This window comes from Aotus nancymaae, unplaced genomic scaffold (assembly GCF_030222135.1).
Source record: "Aotus nancymaae isolate 86718 unplaced genomic scaffold, 86718_ANA_hifiasm-v0.15.2.pri h1tg000089l, whole genome shotgun sequence".
Taxonomy (NCBI): domain Eukaryota; kingdom Metazoa; phylum Chordata; class Mammalia; order Primates; family Aotidae; genus Aotus; species Aotus nancymaae.
The window spans coordinates 27241501-27262446 of NW_026988504.1; the positions used below are offsets into that span (position 1 = coordinate 27241501).

The following is a 20946-nucleotide window of genomic DNA, read 5'->3' on the forward strand; positions in this document are numbered from 1 at the left end:
CTACTTCATATCCATTTATTGTCCCACATAAGGTAAAGACCTACCTTTACCCTAGATTAATCCCAACACAGTCCCTTCCAGGGATGTGAGCAATGTCTGCTCAGTTGTTCATATAAACTTTGAACTAAATATTCAGCAGACTCTTAAAAATGACTTGTCTTCCACTTTGTGCCTATGAAAATCTTCAAATGTAGTTTTCTGTATATTTAAAGATTTTCATAGTAAAAGGGAGGGGGAACAGGAAAAAATGTAACAGAGGAGTTAAGATATGACCTGATAACATTTATCTTTTAAGAAAGCACTTACTATTTAATATAAAAGTGGTTCTCTCCTGCTGAGCAGTCTAAAGAAAGAAGAAAAAAAAAATGGTTCTCTAGCTGGGTGCAGTGACTCATGCCTGTAATCTTAGCACTTTGGGAGGCCAAGGCAGATGGATCACCTGAGGTCAAGAGTTCAGGACCAGCCTGGCCAACGTGGTGAAACCCCGTCACTCCTAAAATTACAAAAATTAGCCAGGCATGGTGGCCGGTGCCTGTAATCCCACCTACTTGGGAGACTCAGGCAGGAGAATTGCCTGAACTGGGGTGGGTGGGAGGTTGCATTGAGCTGAGATTGCACCACTTCACCACTTCGCTCCAGCCTGGGCAAAGTAAATTTTTTAAAAAGTGGTTTTCTATGTAGAAAAATGTGACTAGATTCCTATCTGACAAGATACACAAAAATCAATTTCAGGTGGATTACTGACCTAAAAGTGAAAAGCAAAACTAAAATTTAAACTTCTTTTTTTTTGAAATGCAGTCTCCCTCTATGGCCCGGGCTGGAATGCAGTGGCACGATCTCAGCTCACGGCAACCTATGCTGCCCAGGTTCAAGCAAATCTCCTGTCTCAGCCTCCCAAGTAATCTTGGCCAGGCTGGTCTTGAACTTCTGGCCTCGTGATCCACCTGCCTCAGCATCCCAAAGTGCTGGGATTACAGACGTGAGCCACTACGCCCGACTAAAATTCAAACTTTAAAAAATATGTATATGGCCCCTCTGCTGCCATGTAAGACGTATCTTGGTTCCCCTTCACCTTCTGCCATAATTATGTTTCCTGAGGCCTCCCCAGCCATGTGGAACTGTGAGTCAAACCTTTTTTTTTTTTAACCTCTTTTCTTTATAAATTAAAAAATCAAATTAAAAAAAAAAGACAGGTCACGGTGGCTCACGCCTGTAATTCCAGCACTTTAGGAAGCTGAGGTGGGCGGGTCACGAGGTCAGGAGTTCAAGACCAGTCTGGCCAACATGGTGAAATACAAAAATACAAAATTTTTTTTGAAAATGCAAAATTTTTGCTAAAAATAAATTAGCTGGGTGTGGTGGTAGGTGCCTCTAGTGCCAGCTACTCGGGAGGTTGAGACCAGGAGAATCGCAGAGTGAGACTCCATGTCTTAAAAAAAAAAAAAAAAAGTCTGGGGAGATGGCTCGTGCCTGTAATTCCAGCACTTTGGGAGGCCGAGGTGGGCGAATCACGAGGTCAGGAGTTAGACCAGCCTGGCCAACGTGGTGAAACCCCGTCTCTACTAAAAATACAAAAATTAGCCGGGCACAGTGGTACGCACCTGTGATCCCAGCTATGCGAGAGGATGAGGCAAGAGTATTGCTTGAACCCGGCAGGTGGAGGTTGCAGTGAGCCGAGATTGCACCATTGTACTCCAGCTCTCGGCAAACAGAGCAAGACTGGGTCTTGAAAAAAAATACATTTATGACTTTAGGAAAATATTTCAAGATCAAAAAATGAAAGATTAATAAAATTTAAGGTTTTAAAAAAGGCCAAGCACAGTAGTGCACACCTGTAATCCCAGATACCTGAGAGGTTAGGTGGAAGGATCACTTGATACCAGGAGTTCAAGACCAGCCTTGACAACAGAGACCTCATCTCTTAAAACTAAGAAAACAATATAATTTTTTTTTCTAAAAGCCCCATAGCCTTAATTCTAGAGAATAGCTATAGTATTTCCTAAATCTCTTAGAACTGAGTTTTATTTTTGTCTTGTTTTCTGAAAGTCTCGCTGTCTCGCAGGCTGGAGTGCAGTGGTGCGATCTTGGCTCACTGCAACCTCCGCCTCTTGAGTTCAAGCAATTCCCCTGCCTCAACCTTTTGAGTAGCTGGGATTACAGGCACACGCCACTACACCCGGCTAATTTTTTGTATTTTCAGTAGAGACGGAGTTTCACCGTGTTGGTCAGGCTGGTCTCAAACTCCTGACCTCAGGTGATCCACCCGCCTCCACCTCCCAACGTGCTGGGATTACAGGCATAAGCCACTACACCTGGCAGAACTGAGTTTTTTTTAGTAGGTACAGTGATTTGAGTATTGTCTTTAGGAGGCTTCAGTAATTAGTTTTGCCCAAACTAATTGGGAAAAAAAAAGATCCAGCTGGATTGATTTATTCCCTTGTTCCAGACCCCATCCTTTGCCCTACTTTATAGTTTAAGCAGGAGACATTTCCCCCTTGGGGACAATAAAGCCAAGAAAACTGAACACCACATTAAATGTTCAACACATTGGACAACACACTAAGTGTATATACCTTTTAAAAATTAACTTTTAATTTAAAAAGGAAGGGGGCGAGTAAAAATTTTAAATGAATTAGCACACTCTTAGTGTTCAGCAGCCAACACCGCTCATGGCAAAAGCTCTTTCTCAACATGCCAGTTTTTTTGCCTCATAAACTTGGCCAGCTCAGAATGAATGGGCAAGGGAGATTTCCAACAACCATTGCTGCTGAGCAGAAAGACAAGTGAAGCTGGAGGCTACTTGCTTCCTCCCCAGGGGTAAGATGCAAGATAGTTTGGTTCACCTGGAGCCTGGTGAGTCAGCCAAGCATTTTAACAAGGTTTCTGGTGAAGACCGAGCCATCACTCTTGAGCAGTGGAGTTCCCCTGGGCCTAGGTCAGAACCAAGTAGTAGCCATCTGACTTCTGCACTGAAAGCAGTAAAAAGGCACCAATGGGATGAGTCAGGTCCTCAACCTCCAAGCAGCCTACAGTGTGTCTGGCACACCCAACTCATAAAACCCCACTTCACATCTACCTCTTCCTACCTACTCCCCTTGTATACATACGCCAAGCTAACCAGCTCTGGCTTGTGGAGGGGTGGAAGGCAAACATCTGAATAACCAGATGCCAAGCATCTGTTGGCCAGGTGATGTCCAGCAAGCACCTGTCCTGCCTTGTATCATGCCGGGGCCAGGTGGAGAAAAGTGGGGCCTTAGCTTCCCCTCTAATAAACTCCCTGACAACAGAAACTGGAGCATTTTTTACTTCATGAGAATGCATTCATTCAACCACATTTTTCCTAAGCAGTAAATGTCTTTTAGCTATACAAATCCCCCTCCCCTTGACATAAAGTTGGCATTCACAGATGTTTGCCAGCTAATTGGGATGCACCCACTTAACCATCTTCAAAAAGCCTTTTCTTTTTTTTTCTTTTTTTTTTAAGACAGAGACTTGCTCTGTTAGCCAGGCTGGAGTGCAGTGGGGCAACCTCTGCCTCCTGGGTTCAAGCGATTCTCCTGCCTCAGCCTCCCAAGTACCTGGGACCACGGACATGTGCCACTATGCCCGGCTAATTTTTTGGAGAGATGGAGTTTTGCCATGTTGGCCAGGCTGGTTTTGAATTCCTGATTTCAAGTGATCCATCTGCCTCAGCCTCCCAAAGTGCTAGGATTACAGGCGTGAGCCACCACGCCTGGCCCCCAAAGAGCCTTTTAGTCTCATTTAGGAGACAGAATATATGCTCAGCATACTCCTATCACCCTTTATAGGGCTGGCCAGCCACACTCCTCTGCCTCTAAAATCCCTACGTTTTTTCACCACAGCCACAAAGTATGATTCATCCTTAAAATTCTGGACCACCTATAAGAGAGAAGTGGGCACAAAGACAATTTTGTTCTTAGAGCCAAAGAGAACAAGCCATGCCATGAAGAAGAAAGCGGAATCTGAGGCAGAAGTGTTAGCAAGCCCTCCATGGGGGTTTGTGACAGGAAATGGCTGCCTTTTACCTGGTCACTGAGGAGAATGAGGATGCCCCCAGGGCCCTGGTGGAAAAGGCGATGGATCTGATTGGCTGGGAGGGCCAGGAGCTCAGCCAGTTTCCCCATCAACTCTACAGCACTGAGTTCATCCAGAGAGATCTCTTGATAAAAGTCTTGGGGCATGGGTAACACAGAGGCAGGGGTCAGTAGGGGAAGAGGGTTCAGAGATGCACCCACAGGGGGGTGCCAGGAAGATGGCCATGGGTGGGGGAGAAGTAAAGAAGGAAAGAAGTCTACTTCACCTCTCATCCCTCACCTTTTGGGAGGTGTCTGAGAGGAACCCCTAGTTTAAAGACATAGGACACCCATATATATATATATATATATATATATATATATATATATATATATATATATATATATATATATATATATATATATATATATTTGAGACTGAGTCTCGCTCTGTCGCCCAGGCTGAAGTGCAGTGGCACAATCTTGGCTTACTGCAACCTCCGCCTCCTGGCTTCAAGAGATTCTCTTGCCTCAGCCTCCCAAGTAGCTGGGATTACAGGTTCATGCCACCATGCCCGGCTCATTTTCTGTATTTTTAATAGACACGGGTTTCACTGGGTTAGCCAGGATGGTCTTGATCTCCTGACCTAGTAGTGATCCACCCACCTCAGCCTCCCAAAGTGCTGGGATTACAGGTGTGAGCCACCATGCCAGCCTAGGACACCCACATGTTAATGACTGGGACTCAGGTGCATCACAAGATGATGTTCTAATTCCATATGCTAATGGAGTGACAGGTGAGGTAGGGGAGTAGAACATGGTAAAATAAACCCATGGAGACATTCATTCTGGAAGGAGAGGGACTAATCTGGTCATAGAAGGTAGGGGAATGCCAAGAAGGGCATCCTGGGTCCCAGGAATGGTGGGGTATCACCCTCCCCAGAAGAGGTTTCAGGCAGCTACACCCAAATTTCCTGTCTTCTGGAGAGAGGCCAGAACCTCACCTGAGTCAGGGTTCTTAGGAACCTCGTTATCTTGCCTAGAGGCCTCCTGAGCCACATACAAAGTCAGTCGGTGATGGATGGGCCTGGGCCAGGAAAACAGTCTATGTATCAGCCTTATACCTGAACTAACAGCTCCCACTTCTAGCCCCCATCCTAGGAGAGATCCTAGCCTCCTCCCAGGTCCCGAGGGAGGGAGGTCACTAAGCAGTTCTTAGATATTTAATGAATACTGGACACTAAGGGGAGAAAAAATGGGGGGAAAAACCCCACAAATCTTTGTCCCCAGAAATGGAATGATGCAGGTGGGATGGCCACAGGAGGAAGAGGTCACAGGAGCCTAGCTTTTCACCCCAGCCCTGCCAGCCTTGGGTTGTGACCTCAGACTGGTCACTGTCCTCCTTGGGCCTGAGTTTCTTTTGTAAAAGGAGGGAGTGGGACTAAGTGGTCTTTAAGTTGCCTTCTGGCTTAAACACTGTATGAGCCAGGCGCAGTGCTCATGCCTGTAATCCCAACACTTTGGGAAGCCAAGGTGGGTGGATCACCTGAGATCAGGAGTTCAAGACCAGCCTGGCCAACCTGGTGAAACCCTGTCTCTACTAAAAATACAAAAATTAGCTGGGCATGGTGGCAGATGCCTGTAATCCCAGATACTCGGGAGGCTGAGGCAGGAGAACTGCTTGAAGCTGAGGTAGAGGTTGCAGTGAGCCAAGATCACACCATTGCACTCTAGCCTGGGCAACAAGAGTGAAACTTCATATAAATAAATAAATAAATAAATAAATAAATAAAAATGGTATGAAACACACCTACTAGCTAAGTTAATAAGGGCCACTACAGTGGGAAGGGGACCCTGGTTGGCTGTGCCCAGCACCTAGCTCTAATAGTATTGAAAAGACGGATCCCATCAGCAGCCCCGCAGATCTGGATGAGGTCCTGGCGTGTAAGCTTCAGCAGATCCGGGCCTGTAGGGTCAGACAGAGCCAGATTGGGGAAAGAGGCCTGGGATCAAGGGTGGGAAGCAAGGGACACAGTCTATTAGTCTACATATAGCCCTAGTATGCTCAGACATGGGAGTTAGACCTGGATTCAAATCCCAGTTCTGCCACTTGTTAGCTGTGTGTCTTGGGCAAGTTATTTAACCTCTCTGGGCACTGCCATCAAGGAGTAGCATATAAATTATATGGGATCATTCATGAGATGAGAGCCTAACACAATGCTGGGCAACTCTTACGCTCCAATAAAGGTTAAAGGGCCACAATAAGCCAAGACAGAGGCAGGTTTCCTGCCTGAGTGTCCACCCACCCTCAGTCTCTACAGGTCTGGCTCCTGCCAGACACCAGCCTTACCAGTGAAGTTGGCCAGCATCTGGCAGTAGCTGGAGAACCGATGCTGATACAGCCACTGCTGTGTCTCTGAGATGGAGGCTCTATGGTTCAGCTCCTGAGGTATTAAATGGATGGTCCAGGTAATACCGGGACCCAGGGACAGAACAAGAAAGGGAAACAGCCCTTCCCTTGGGAGGTCCCAAGGCTGAGAGCGGAGGCTCCTCCTTGCCCAGTCCTATCAGGTCAGTTACAATATGTGGCCATACCACATCTGGCCACCAGGGGGCAGGGCCACCCCATTCTGGAGCCTGAGATGAAACCGCTGAGAAGACTTTGAGACCCTGGGGCGTGGGAAGGGGAAGGCTCACCTCAATGGGGCTACACCCCAAGGTGTCCAGAGCGAATGGCGGTGAGGAACAGAGCCTGTGAAGAGGAGCAAGAGTTCAGGGACTCTGTGGGACATTGCAGCCAGTCTCCCTCCATCAACACCCATGGGACACAGAGCTTGCTCCCGTCTGTCCTCACCCCACACATTTCCTATCAATTCTCAGCCCCACCCTCAGTCCTGCCCCTTGCCCCATCCCTGGGCTGGGAGCTCTTTTCTTCACTCTCACCCCAAAGGGCTGACAGGAGGTGCTTATCCTGCCTCACCTCTCTGGGGACAGGAGCCTGCAGGAGTGGGGAGAGGTCAGAGCCAGAGAGCTGAGAGGTGGCAGGGGTTTTGCGGGGGACTCCGGCCATGGCGAACACTGTGGGCAAACACACAGCAATGCAGGTTGTTGCTCTCTGCTCTCCACCTGTATATTAAGAACTGACCAAGGCCCTGACAAGTGGACTGAGTTTCCACACGAAAGAAAAGATTAATGAGCCATTGGGCCTGGGGCAGTGGGGAAGGGCCCAGGAAGAGCTGGCCAGGAGGAGTTGCAGCAGGAGGAGGGGGCCAGGCAGAGGGAGCACACAAGGAAGGAGGTGGTGATGGGCCTGGGCCTCTCAGGACAGGCAGCCTGGAGGGCATCAGCTCCTAGAAGCTTCAACAACCACAGACGGGGCGGAAAGTATCTTCTTCAGGAAGCAGTGGAGTCCCGGGGGCTGTGATGGGCCTGCAGCAGTCAGAGCCCTGGAGGCCTGCATTTCCCCATCTGTACAGTGAGGATCTTTATTCCAAGTCTCCCCTCCGGCTCTTGCCCCAACACACGCACCTCCAAGAAGACAGTGCTCTCACAGGCGGTCTGATACTTGTCCCTCTCATGCATGGGCTGTTTCTCCAGCCTCTCACGGTCCGTTTTCAGTTTCCAGTCTGCACCTTTGGGCTGTAGGAGGATGAGGAAAGCCTCAGAAGCTCCTTCTTTTTTTTGAGATGGAGTCTCGTGCCAGGCTGGAGTGCAGTGGCACAATCTCGGCTCACTGAAACCTCCGTCTCCTGGGTTAAGCAATTCTCCTGCCTCAGCTTCCGGAGCAGCTGGATTACAGGCATATGCCACTATGCCCGGCTAACTTTTTGTATTTTAGTAGAGATAGGGTTTCACCATGTTGGCCACAATGGTCTCGATTTCTTGACCTCGTGATCCACCTGCCTCGGTCTCCCAAAGTGCTGCGATTACAGGTGTGAGCCACCACACCCAGGCCAGAGGCTCCTCCTTTACCTGTCTGCCTCCCTTCAGTGGCTCTTTTGGGTTGGCTGTGAGATGGAGACCAAGCCCCATCCCTCTGTGTACAGAAAAGGGAACAGTCCAAGAGGTGGGACACAGCAGGCTGAGGGGCACAGCAATGTGGGACCAGAACCCACACAGCCAGTGAGGCCAGGTGACAGCCCTGTGAGGGAGGAAAACAGGCCACATTGCTGCCTGTACCCTAAAAACCTTGATGAGGCAGCCAGCTGAGTGCAGGTGGTCCAGTGGAAGCCCCTTGTCACTAGGCCTGAAGGTGTCGATCAGGAGGCGGAAAGGGACGCCTTTCTCTCCACCTTTCTTTCGGGGTGTGAACTCTGTGCTGATGCAGTGAACCTGAGATGGAGAAGAAACAGAGAAAACGGGGTGACTCGAGTCCACCCATATGCAAGGGAGTCCACCCAAAACCTGTTATCCTCCTGCCACCTGTCAGCCACTTACTACTACAGCAATTTTCCATCCCCAACCAGTGTCCATTCTATTTTTCTTTTTTTGAGATGGGGTCTTGCTCTGTTGCCCGCAAGTGGCGGCGATCTCAGCTCACTGCAGCCTCCGCCTCTCAGGTTCCTGCGATTCTCCTGCCTCAACCTCCAGAGTAGCTAGGATTACAGGACTTGTGCCCCCATGCTGTTAATTTTTGTATTTTTAGTAGAGATGGGGTTTCACCATGTTGACCAGGCTGTTCTCAAATTCCCAACTTCAGGTGATCCGCCCACCTCAGCCTCCCAAAGTACTGGGATTACAGGCGTGAGCCACCGCACCTGGCCAGCTTCCATTTTTTTTTTTTTTTTTAAGACAGGCTTTCATCATGTTGACCAGGATGGTCTCTATCTCTTGACCTCGTGATCCACCCACCTTGGCCTCCCAAAGCACTGGGATTACAGGCATGAGCCACCGCGCCCGGCCAGCTTCCATTCTTTTTTTTCCATTCATAAAACTTTTATTCCGTTTACATGAATTTAATACACATGTTCTTAACAATTATGCTTGGATTGTTCATGAAAATTTCATAAGACATTAAACAAAGCTAGCCATCATCTCAAGTTATTTCCCTGTTAACTATTTTTACAGCACATGCATGTTAGGCAAGTATCAAAAAAAAAAAATCACAAAAGCAAAAAACCTAAAAAAAAGTTAAATACATGGGTTTTTGTTTTACTGCTGTGCTTGCTATACACAAAGTAATGAACACCAAGCAATTCATTTTTACTGCATCTTTACCTTTACATTTGTTCTTAAGTTGCCTAAAACATTTAAATACAAATAAAATGAGTGTAGCAAAAATAATGAAAGCTAACAGCAGGTAACTTTACAAATAATGGAATGTGAACCGTTTCTGCCCTTATCCAGAGTAAAATGGGTCACAACTTTGTCTAAAGGAGCACTTCTGCAGCTGTAGTCGGAGGTGTGCACATTGAGATTGCGTATTCCACAGACAGACATGGTTTAACATGTGGTATCCATGAGATATGTGTTTCTACCACAGCCTTGTAAGTGCTCCAAACCTTAAAGTACCCACAATTACTACACCTGTGACTGGAACCAATGATCCCTTTTATCCCCCACCAGGACAAACCAATATGTAGGCAGTTTTCTTTGCTTAGACATGGAAGCAGTTCTAACACTGGCCCTTGTGAAGCCACAATGTACCAAAAGTACTAGGCCAAACATTTATAACTTGTATAAAAATTCCACATCCCCATATTGGCCACCTCAAGATGAACAGATTAATTCCCTAAATGTTAACTGGCTCTACTCCCCTAATATTAAATATAAAAACCACATGGGAAATATAGAAATTCAAATAGAAGTAACATAAACCTGTCATAAATCGTAAACAAAAAACTATTTGTGGGACAGCATGGATGACAATCAGTCTACAGTGTAAATTTCAGAATGAGGCAGACAAAAGTTGGAAGGCCGGTTAATTTTCCCTCCTCCTGCTTCCGCTTCATCTCCTTGGGTATCCGACGTCCACAATGTTAAGTTGTCTCTCAGTAATTGCATTATTAGCGTGCTGTCTTTGTATGACTCTTCACTTAATGTATCAGGTTCAGCAATGGCTTCATCAAAAGCTGTCTTTGCAAGAGAGCAGGCTTTCTCTGGGGAGGTCAGAATCTCATAATAGAACACAGAGAAGTTAAGGGCCAGACCCAGTCTGATAGGGTGGGTTGGTTGCATTTCCTTTTTGCTGATTTCAAAAGCTTCTTGGTATGCTTGTTGTGACTGATCCACAATCCCTTTCTTGTCATCACCAGTGGCAACCTCAGCCAAATAATGGTAGTAATCTCCTTTCATTTTCAAATAGAAGACTTTGCTCTCTGCTTGTGAAGCACTGGGGATCAAGAACTTTTCCAAGAGAGACAGTACATCGTTGCAGGTATCTCTTAGCTCCGTCTCAGTTTTCTCTCTGTATTCTCGAGCCATCTGCTGTTTTTTCTCAGCACCTTCCGTCTTTTGTTCAATACTTGAGACGACCCTCCAAGATGACCTACGGGCTCCTACATTTTTATAAGCAACTGAGAGAAGATTCCTCTCCTCATTGGATAATTCAGCACCTTGCTCAGTTACAGACTTCATGCAGGCTGCCATGTCATCATATCGCTCAGCCTGCTCGGCCAGTTTGGCCTTCTGAACCAGCTCATTTTTATCCAGGACTGAATGTTCTGTGTCCAGAGTGGGTGGTGGCGGCGGATGGACAGGGGCTCAGCAGTCTCTGGGCGGCGGTGGCAGCAGCAGCGGTGAGGCTGAGACTCTGCCAGCTTCCATTCTTAAAGCATCACTTTATTAGGTTCTTTCCCTTGGTCAACATCCTTCGGTGGCTCCCCGTGGTTATGAAACCAAAAGCAAAGTTCCTAACCCTGGCATTGGAGCACCTTACAGAGTCGAGCCTTGCTGCACAGCTGCTCTTTCTCATCCGTCAGTGAACCCACTGACCCACCCTGCCCCGCTAATCAGGACCCCAACACACCTGCAGAGTTTTCATCAGAGGCCTCTACCCAGAAAGCTCCCTCTACTCACATCTGAGCCGAGATTTCCTCTTCAAGGGTAGAGTAGCCAGATAAAATACAGGATGTCCAGTAAAGTTTGAATCTTGGATAAACAACAAATAATTTTTAGTATAAGTGTATCTCAACTATTGCATGAAATATACTTAGACTAAAAAAAAAAAAAAGTCATTTATTTATTTATTTTTAGACGGAGTTGCCCAGGCTAGAGTGTAGTGGCACGATCTCGGCTCACTGCAACCTCTACCTCCCTATTTTAAAAAATATTTAAAATTTAAATTTGGCTGGGCTTAGTGGCTCACACCTATAATCCCAGCACTTTGGGAGACTGAGGCAAGAGGATCACTTCGGACCAGGAGTTTGAGGCCAGCCTGGGCAACAGAGTGAGACCTCACCTCTACAGAGAATTTAAGAATTAGCTGGGCCTGGCGGCACATGACTGTAACCCCAGCTACTCAGGAGGCTGAGGCAGGAAGATTGCCTATACCTGGGAGTTCCAGCTGCAATGAGCTATGATAGCATCACTGCACTCCAGCCTGGGCAACAGAGTGAGACCTTCTATATAAAAAATAATAATAAGGCCGGGTGCGGTGGCTCAAGCCTGTAATCCCAGCACTTTGGGAGGCTGAGGCGGGTGGATCACGAGGTCAAGAGATCGAGACCATCCTGGTCAACATGGTGAAACCCCGTCTCTACTAAAAATACAAAAAATTAGCTGGGCACCATGGCGCGTGCCTATAATCCCAGCTACTCAGGAGGCTGAGGCAGGAGAATTGTCTGAACCCAGGAGGCGGAGGTTGCGGTGAGCCGAGATCGTGCCATTGCACTCCAGCCTGGGTAACAAGCGAAACTCCGTCTCAATAATAATAATAATAATAATAATTTAAAATAATAATGACAGGCAAAGTGCCTTATGCCTGTAATCCCAGCATTTTGGGAGGTCAAGATGGGTAGATTACCTAAGGTCAGGAGTTTGAGACCAGTCTGGCCAACATGGTGAAACCCCGTCTCTACTAAATATAGAAAAATCAGCCAGGCATGGTGGTGGTGCATCCCTGTAATCCTGGCAACTCAGGAGACTGAGGCAGAAGTATCGCTTGAACCCAGAAGGCGGAGGTTGCAGCTAGCCTAGATCATGCCACTGCACTTTAGGCGACAAGAGTGGGACTCTGTCTCGAATAAAAAAAAAAAAAAGGTGGCAGTATTTTTCAATTATAAAGGGAAATGTATTCAATGTAGAAAGTGTGGAAAACACTGAAAAAGTATAAAAAAGAATCTAGGCATCTCCCATCACCTCACCTCTCAGAGACAGCTACTATTAGCATTCAAGCATTGTTCCTATCTTCTCTGGGTAAGAAAAAAGCATATATGACATGTATACACACACACACACTCTCTCTCTTTTTTAAAAACTAGAGATCCAAGATGGCTGATCACTAGCAGCTCGGGATTGTAGCTCCCAGAGAAAGCGCACAGAATGAGAGGACGCCACACTTTCAGACGAATTTTTGTTACCCACGGACTGGAAGATTCCCAGTGGAGGAGCCCCATGGGTTGCCAGGGCAACTCTTGTGGCTGGCATGGCAGTTTTGCCGGTGCCCCGGCGCGGCAGTTCTTGGTGCAGAGTGAGCGGGACTGGGTCCCCTTTTGGTCGACGTTTGAAGCTCAGGGAAGGCAGAGTCACCCATTTACCTGATTGAAGAAGGGACTCAAGAGGGAAGCCAGACCAGAGATTCACGGGCAGAAAAGCACCATGAATCTTAATGCTGCTGTTTTGGCCAGCGCAGTGGGTTGCTCAGATTTCGGCACTGGGAATCAACAAATTGGACGTCCACTCAGAGACCTAATTTGAAAGTAGGCAATTACAAAGACGACAGGTGGATGAACTCACAATGATGGGAAGAAACCAGCGTAAAAAGGCTGAGAATACCCAAGATCAGAATGCCTCTCCTCCTACAGGGGATCACAGTTCCTCATCAACAAGAGAACAAGGCCTGATTGAGAATGAGTGTGTTCCATTAACAGATTTAGGCTTCAGAAAGTCGATAATAAGGAACTTTAGTGACCTAAAATAACATGTTCTAGCCCAATGTAAAGAAACTAAGAACGCTGAAAAAAGGTTTGACGAAATGCTAACAAGAATAGACAACTTAGAGAGGAATATAAGTGAATTAATGGAACTGAAGAACACAATACGAGAACTTCACGAAGTATGCACAGGTTTTAACAGTCGAATTGATCAAGCAGAAGAAAGGATATCAGAGGTCGAAGACCAACTTAATGAAATGAAACGAGAAGACAAGATTAGAGAAGAAAGAGTAAAAAGGAATGAGCAAAGTCTCCAAGAAATATGGGACTATGTGAAAAGACCTAATTTACAATTGATAGGTGTACCTGAATGTCATGAAGAGAATGAATCCAAGTTGGAAAATATTCTTCAGGATATTATTCAGGAAAACTTTCCTAATCTAGTAAGGCAGGACAATACTCAACTCCAGCTAATCCAGAGAAAACCACAAACATATTCCTCAAGTAGAGCAACTCCAAGACACATAATCGCTAGATTCACTAGCGATTGTTGAAATAAAGGAGAAAATTCTAAGGGCAGCTAGAGAGAAAGGTCACGTTACCCATAAAGGGAAGCCTATCAGACTCACAGTAGACCTCTCACAAGAAACCCTACAAACTAGAAGAATGGGGGTCAATATTCAGTATCCTCAAAGAAAAGAATTTTCAACCCAGAATCTCATCTCCCACCAAACTAAGCTTCATGAACAAAGGAAAAAGAAAATTTTTCACGAACAAGCAAGCACTCAGAGATTTCATCACCACCAGGCCTGCTTTACAAGAGCTGAAAGAAGCACTACAAATAGAAAGGAACAACCAGTATCAGTCATCCCAAAAACCTACCAAAACGTAAAGAGTATGTCTATAATGAAGAATCTACATCAACTAATGGGCAAAATAGCCAGCTAGCATTAAATCACAATATTGAACTCACAAATATTAATATTAATTCTAAATTTAAATGGATTAAATGCACCAATCAAAGATACAGATAGGTAAATCGAATAAAAAGTCAAAGCCCATCGGTACACTGTATCCAGATCTATTTCACAAGCAACGACATACAGACTCAAAACAAAGGGATGGAGGAAGAGTCACCAATTAAATGGAGAGCAAAAAAAAACAGGAGTTGTAACTTTCATCTCTCACAAAATAGACTTTAATAGTAACAAAGACTAAAAGAAACAAAGAAGGACATTACATAATGGTAAAAGGATCAATGCAACAACAGGAGTTAATGATTATAAATATATATGCACCTGATACAGGAGCACCCAGATACATAAGACAAGTTCTTAATGACTTATAAAGAGATCTGGACTCCTGCACAATAATAGTGGGAGATTTTGACATCACATTGTTAATATTTGATGTATCGACGACATAGAAAATTAACAGGGACATCTATGATTTGAACTTAGACCTGGAATAAGTAAACTTAGTGAATATTTATAGAATTCTCCACCCCAGGTCCACAGAACATACATTTTTCTCAGTATCATATTACACCTATTTTGAAAGTGACCACATAATTGGAAGTAAATCACTCTTCAGCATTTGCATAGCATTTCAGACTTAAATGAAATATTGGTTGACTGTTATTTTCTTCCCTTATTCCTTCCTGTCTCCATTGTTAAGCACAATTATCAGCATAAAAGAGGTTTTTAGTACCTATTTTTAGATTGCATTCCAGCCTGGGCAACAGAGCAAGAATCCTGTTCTCTCTCCCCCTTTTTCTTTCTCTTTCTTTCTCTCATAAAAAAAATAAATAAATAAATAAAAACTAGAAACAAAAATTTATTTTTAAATTTTGTTTTGAGACAGGGTCTCCCTCTGTCACCAAGGCTGGAGTGCAGTGGCGCGATCACGACCACTATAGGTACAGGCTAATTTCTGTATTTTTTGTGGAGATTGGGGTCTCACTATGTTGCCCAGGCTGGTCTCAAACTCCTGGGCTCAAGCAATCCTCCTGCCTTGGCGTCCCAAAGTGCTGGGATTGCAGGCATGAGCCACTGCACCCGCTGAAATAGAAATTTAAATCCAAATTTGGTCTACCTTTACTTTTAGGAAAGCAGTTTCCCTCATCATTAACTATTTTTCAGAGACTTTTTTTTTAAATTTCTTATTTTGTTGTCAGGCTGGAGTGCAGTGATGCCTTCATGGCTCACTGCAGCCTTGACTTCCCGGGTTCAGGTGATCCTCTCACCTCAGCCTCCTGGGTATCTGGGACTACAGGTGCCTGCCACCACACCTGGCTAATTTTTCTTTTTTATTCTTAGTAGAGACAGGGGTTTGCCATGTTGCCCAGACTGGCATTATTTTAATGCCTATAAAATTTCCATTGTATACCAGTACTATAACTTATCTAAAAGTCAATAATCATAGAATGTGCATTTTGACTGTTTAAAATATAAATATACTCATATGAAAAAATGCTGCAGGAACAGCTGGAAAATACCTTTGTGTATTCACTGAACACTGCTATAGGATAAATTTATTGAAATGAAGTTTTCTGGTTTACTCTGGGTAACCAGAGTACAACAACTGTAAACATTTTATCTAAGCAGCAGCTACCAACAGGATGGGTGCATCAGCTTGCATTCTCAGAATGTAAGGCTGTCTGCTTCCCCAAACCTTACCAATAATAATTTTTTAAGTGTTTGTCAAATACACACACACACACACACACACATATAAAATCTTTTTTTTTTTTTTTTTTAGATGGAATCTCACTCTGTTGCCCAGGCTGGAGTGCAGTGGCACCATCTCAGCTCACTGCAACCTCCGCCTCCCAGGTTCAAGCCATTCTCCTGCCTTGGCCTCCTGAGTAGCTGGGACTACAGGCATGCGCCACCACACCCAGCTAATTTTTGTATTTTTTAGTAGAAACAGGGTTTCACCATATTGGACAGGCTGGTCTTGAACTGCTGACCGCATGATCCACCCACCTCAACCTCCCAAAGTACTAGGATTACAAGGGTGAGCCACTGCACCCAGCCTATATGTAATCTTAATTAGCATTTCTCTGACTGGATTTGAACTGTCTACATTTATTGGCAATTTGTGTCTTTCTTATATAAATTGCCCATATCTTTTGCTCAATTTTCTATTTAGCTAAAATATGGCCAGCCGCGGTGGCTCACGCCTGTAATCCCAGCACTTTGGAAGGCTGAGGCGGGTGGATCACCTGAGGTTAGGAGTTCAAAACCAGCCTGGCCAACATGGTGAAACCCCAACTCTAAAAAAAAAATAATAAAAAATAAAGAAAAAAATATGTATCTCTTTTTTTTTTTTGAGACAGAGTCTTGCTCTGTTGCCCAGGCTGGATGGAGTGAAGTGGCAAGATCACTGCAACCTCTGCCTCCTGGGTTCAAGCGATTCTCCTGCCTCAGCCTCCCGAGTAGCTGGGACTACAGGTGCATGCCTCCATGTGTGGCTAATTTTTGTATTTTTAGTAGAGATGGGGTTTCTTCATGTTGGCCAGGGTAGCCTTGAACTCCTGATCTCAGGTGATCTGCCCACCTCAGGCTCCCAAAGTGCTGGGATTACAAACATGAGCCACTGTGCCCAGCCTTTCTTTTTTTTTTGAGATAAAGTCTCACTCTGTCACCCATGCTGGAGTGCAATGGCACCATCTCGGCTCACTGCAACCTCTACCTCCCGGGTTCAAGCTAGTCTCCTGCCTCAGCCTCCCAAGTAGCTGGGATTACAGGCATGACTAATTTTTGTATTTTTAGCAGAGACAGGGTTTCACCACATTGGCCAGGTTGGTCTCCTGACCTTGAGCAATGCGCCTGCCTTTGGCCTCCCAAAGGGCTGAAATCACAGGTGTGAGCCACCGTGCCTGGCCTATACATCCTTTATATAGTAAGGATATAATGCAGCCAGATATGGTGGCTCACACCTGTGATCCTAACACTTTAGAAGCCCGAAGTGGAAGGATTGCTTGAGCCCAGGAGTTTGAGACCAGCCTGGGCAACATAGTGTGAGACTTCATCTCTATAATAATAAAAAAAAATGAATAAAAAATAAACATAGAAATAAAAAATTAGCTTGAACCCAGGAGGCAGAGGCTGCAGTGACCTTGAGCTGATATCGCACCACTCCACTCCAGCCTGTGCAACAGAGCAAGACTCTGTCTCAAGGCTGGGCGCGGTGCCTCACGCCTGTAATCCCAGCACTTTGGGAGGCCGAGGCGGGTGGATCACGAGGTCAAGAGATTGAGACCATCCTGGTCAACATGATGAAACCCCGTCTCTACTAAAAATACAAAAAATTAGCTGGGCATGGTGGCACGTGCCTGTAACCCCAGCTACTCGGGAGGCTGAGGCAGGAGAATTGCCTGAACCCAGGAGGCGGAGGTTGCGGTGAGCCGAGATCGCGCCATTGCACTCCAGCCTGGGTAACAAGAGCGAAACTCCGTCTCAAAAAAAAAAAAAAAAAAAAGAAATAAAAAATTAGCTGGGCATGGTGGTACAGACCTGTAGTCCCAGCTACTTGGGAGGCCAAGGCAAGAGGACTGCCTGTGCCTAGAAGTTCAATAATTCAAGGTTGCACTGAGTTTTTAGTTATGATTACACCGCTACACTCCAGCACTCCAGCCTGGGCAACAGAGTGAGACCCTGACTCTAAAAGAAAAAAAAAAAAAAGAATATAATGCATTGAATGTCATAGGTGGCAAATATTTTTCCCATTTATTGTTTGATGTCTCCTTTTAATCTTGCCTATGGAGTTCCAGACCACCACTTTTCAGGAAGCTCAATTCTGCCCTGTGTTTTGTAGTTTCTTCCATTGCTTTTGTTTATTTGTTTTTGAGACGGAGTCTCACTCTGTCACCAGTACAGTGGCATGATCTCGGCTGACTGCAACCTCCGCCTCCTGGGTTCAAGCGATTCTCCTGCCTCAGCCTCCCAGGTAGCTGGGACTACAGGTGTGCGCCACCACACCCAGCTAAATTTTTTGTATTTTTACTAGAGACGGGGTTTCACCATGTTAGCCACGATGGTCTCGATCTCTTGACCTTGTGATCTGCCCCCCTCAGCCTCCCTAAGTGCTGGGTTACAGGCATGAGCCACCGCATCTGGCTCTCCATTGCTTTAATGTTTGACAAGTCTTCCCCTGTGTTGAGATTTGATCCATATTTTTTCTTCAAGGCCCTTTCTGGCAGTTTTTTTTTTTTTTTTTTTTTTGAAACAGTCGTGCTCTGTCACCCAGGCTGAAGTGCCGTGGTGCAACCTTGGTTCACTGCAACCCTCCTGGGTTCAAGCGATTCCTCTGCCTCAGCCTCCCAAGTAGATGGATTACAGACAAGCCTCTATGCCTGGCTAATTTTTTGTATTTTTTTTTTAGTAAAGACAAGGTTTCGCCATGTTGGCCAGGCTGGTCTCAAACTCCTGACCTCAAGTGATCCACCTGCCTCAGCCTCCCAAAGTGCTGGATTACAGCATGAGCCACCCTGCCCGGCCCAGAGATTCATTCTTATTTCCACCTCACCTATGCCCAAGCTCACCTTCCTTTTCCACCTACAGGGTTGCCACCCCCATCTGCCTCTTCCCAGGCCCAGCTTCAGGCTCACCTGCAGGAAAAGTGATGTCCTCTTGGTTGGGTCCCAGTGAAACTCTGCCGTGTGTTGGGCTGTGAGGGCAGCACTTGGGGTGCTATGACTCCCAGGGACAGTGGCACATCTGCAGGCACAGGTGGCAAAGCAGGGAGCCAGGCTCAGCCTTCCCAGTCCACAAGGACTTCCAAGCCAGAGCACAGGCTGGAAGGGCCCTGGGTCTTTCCCCACTCACCGATGTCCAGGATGCGGTTCCCAGGCCGGCTCCACCTCCACTCAGCCAGCTGCTGCTGCTCTGTGGACTGCAGGCGCCGGTCATGAAACGCCACCTGCACCACACTCTGCAGCCACAGGAGGGCGTGGTGCGCAGTCAGAGGGCGCCGGGCACTGAGGATGGAGCCTTCACACCACATAGGCCGACCTTCCCGCACCTCCCTTCCTACCCCAAGGAGGCATTAGGACTTAGAATCACCAATCCGTGTTCAAATGCCCGTCTGCCATTCACTACTGTGAACCAGAGAAGGAATCTAGAGAACTTGAGCCTCAGTTTCCTCATCTGTAAAAAGGGGGAGTTAACGCCTTCCCACCCTAGGCACGCCACCCATTTCTAGCAACATGTCACTGCTCATCATTTCATAGAATATGTGTAATTACTTGTCTTAGAATGCAAACCTCCTGAGGAAGGGAACCATATCTGTCTCATTATGATGAATCACTAGCTCATAGAACATTTTCTGGCATAGAATGGGGGCTAATTTTTTGAGAAAAGGTCATGTGTGTGAATAACGCTGTGTAAATGTATTTCTAATTTTATTATCATTATTGTTATTTATTTATTTTTTGAGATGAAATCTTGCTCTGTCGCCAGGCTGGAGTTCAGTGGTGTGATCTCAGCTCACTGCAACCTCTGCCTTCTGGGTTCAAGTGATTTCTCCTGTGCCTATAGCTGGGACTATATAGGCGCACCACCACGCCCGGCTAAATTTTTTATTTTTTATTTTTTTGAGACGGAGTTTCACTCTTGTTACCCAGGCTGGAGTGCAATGGTGCGATCTCGGCTCACCGCAACCTCCGCCTCCTGGATTCAAGCAATTCTCCTGCCTCAGCCTCCCGAGTAGCTGGGACTAAAGGCCTGCGCCACCATGCCCAGCTAATTTGTTTTGTATTTTTAGTAGAGACGGGGTTTCACCTTGTTGACCAGGATGGTCTCGATCTCTTTTTTTTTTTTTTTTTTTTTTTGAGATGGAGTTTCGCTCTTGTTACCCAGGCTGGAGTGCAATGGCACGATCTCGGCTCACCGAAACCTCCGCCTCCTGGGTTCAGGCAATTCTCCTGCCTCAGCCTCCTGAGTAGCTGGGATTACAGGCACGCGTCACCATGCCCAGCTAATTTTTTGTATTTTTAGTAGAGACAGGGTTTCACCATGTTGACCAGGATGGTCTCGATCTCTTGACCTCGTGATCCACCCGCCTCGGCCTCCCAAAGTGCTGGGATTATAGACGTGAGCTACCGCGCCCAGCAAATTTTGTATTTTTAGTAGAGTTGGGGTTTTGCCATATTGTCTAGGATGGTCTCGATCTCTTGACCTCATGATCTACCTTCCTTGACCTCCCAAAGTGCAGAGATTACAGGCATGAGCCACCATGTCCGGCCTATTTTTATGATTTTTTTTTTGAGACAGAGTCTGCTCTGTTGCTCAGGCTGGAGTGTAGTGACACAATCTTGGCCTCCCGGGTTCAAGCCATTCTCATGCCTCAGCCTCCCGAGTACCTGGGATTACAGGTGTGTGCCATGACACCCAGCTAATTTTTATATTTTTAGTAGAAGCAGGATTTTGCCATAACGCCCAGGCTAGTCTTGAACTCCTGACCTCAAGTGATCTGCCTGCCTCAGCATCCCAAAGTCCTGGGATTATAGGCGTGAGCCACTGCAGCTGGCCTACACTGTGTAAATGTGTTTCTAAATCTCAGTTCTGCTACTTACTGGCTCTGTGTCCTTGAGAAAACACTTAACCTCTCTGTGCCTGTTTCTTCAATTCTTGCCCACCACTGAGTTGTTGTGAGGGTCCAACTAAATGATGGACTTGAGAGGGTTCTCTGACGATGACATCACTGTGATGACATTGGCTTCCTGCCCAGAGGAACAGTCACACCCAGCCTTTGCCACTTCTGGGAAGGAGTGTACTCACCTTCAGCAGCTGGGGGCACTGGGTAGCATCACACAGCTTGGAGCTGCAGAGCATCCGCACCTCATAGGACTGGCCTGGGAGGGATTAAGGGGATGT

At 46.2% G+C, this 20946-nt stretch overlaps 2 protein-coding genes across 2 annotated transcripts; both read right to left on the reverse strand.

Annotated features, from left to right (window-relative positions):
• Positions 1 to 4616: 4616 nt before the first annotated feature.
• Positions 4617 to 18981, reverse strand: LOC105717018 (transcription factor CP2-like protein 1). Its single transcript, XM_012451935.2, has 8 exons — positions 18842 to 18981; positions 18681 to 18789; positions 8214 to 8366; positions 7563 to 7673; positions 7015 to 7112; positions 6732 to 6786; positions 6385 to 6478; positions 4617 to 6000 (listed from the first exon to the last, which is right to left on the reverse strand). The coding sequence occupies exons 1-8, from the start codon at positions 18979 to 18981 to the stop codon at positions 5870 to 5872; spliced, it is 891 nt and encodes a 296-aa protein (XP_012307358.2). The 3' UTR covers positions 4617 to 5869.
• Positions 8929 to 10666, reverse strand: LOC105717017 (14-3-3 protein zeta/delta-like). The gene has a single exon (XM_064369193.1). The coding sequence runs from the start codon at positions 10620 to 10622 to the stop codon at positions 9903 to 9905; it is 720 nt and encodes a 239-aa protein (XP_064225263.1). The 5' UTR covers positions 10623 to 10666; the 3' UTR covers positions 8929 to 9902.
• Positions 18982 to 20946: the final 1965 nt, after the last annotated feature.

Excerpts from the sequence above, each read along its gene's own strand:
- LOC105717018 (XM_012451935.2), bottom strand. The coding sequence starts at position 18,981 with ATGACCGGCGCCTGCAGTCCACAGAGCAGCAGCAGCTGGCTGAGTGGA. Across the intron at positions 7,113-7,562 it reads AGAGCACTGTCTTCTTGGAG|TGTTCGCCATGGCCGGAGTC; the intron begins GTGCGTGTGTTG and ends GTTTGCCCACAG. Across the intron at positions 6,001-6,384 it reads GATGCTGGCCAACTTCACTG|GCCCGGATCTGCTGAAGCTT; the intron begins GTAAGGCTGGTG and ends CTGACCCTACAG.
- LOC105717017 (XM_064369193.1), bottom strand. The coding sequence starts at position 10,622 with ATGGCAGCCTGCATGAAGTCTGTAACTGAGCAAGGTGCTGAATTATCC.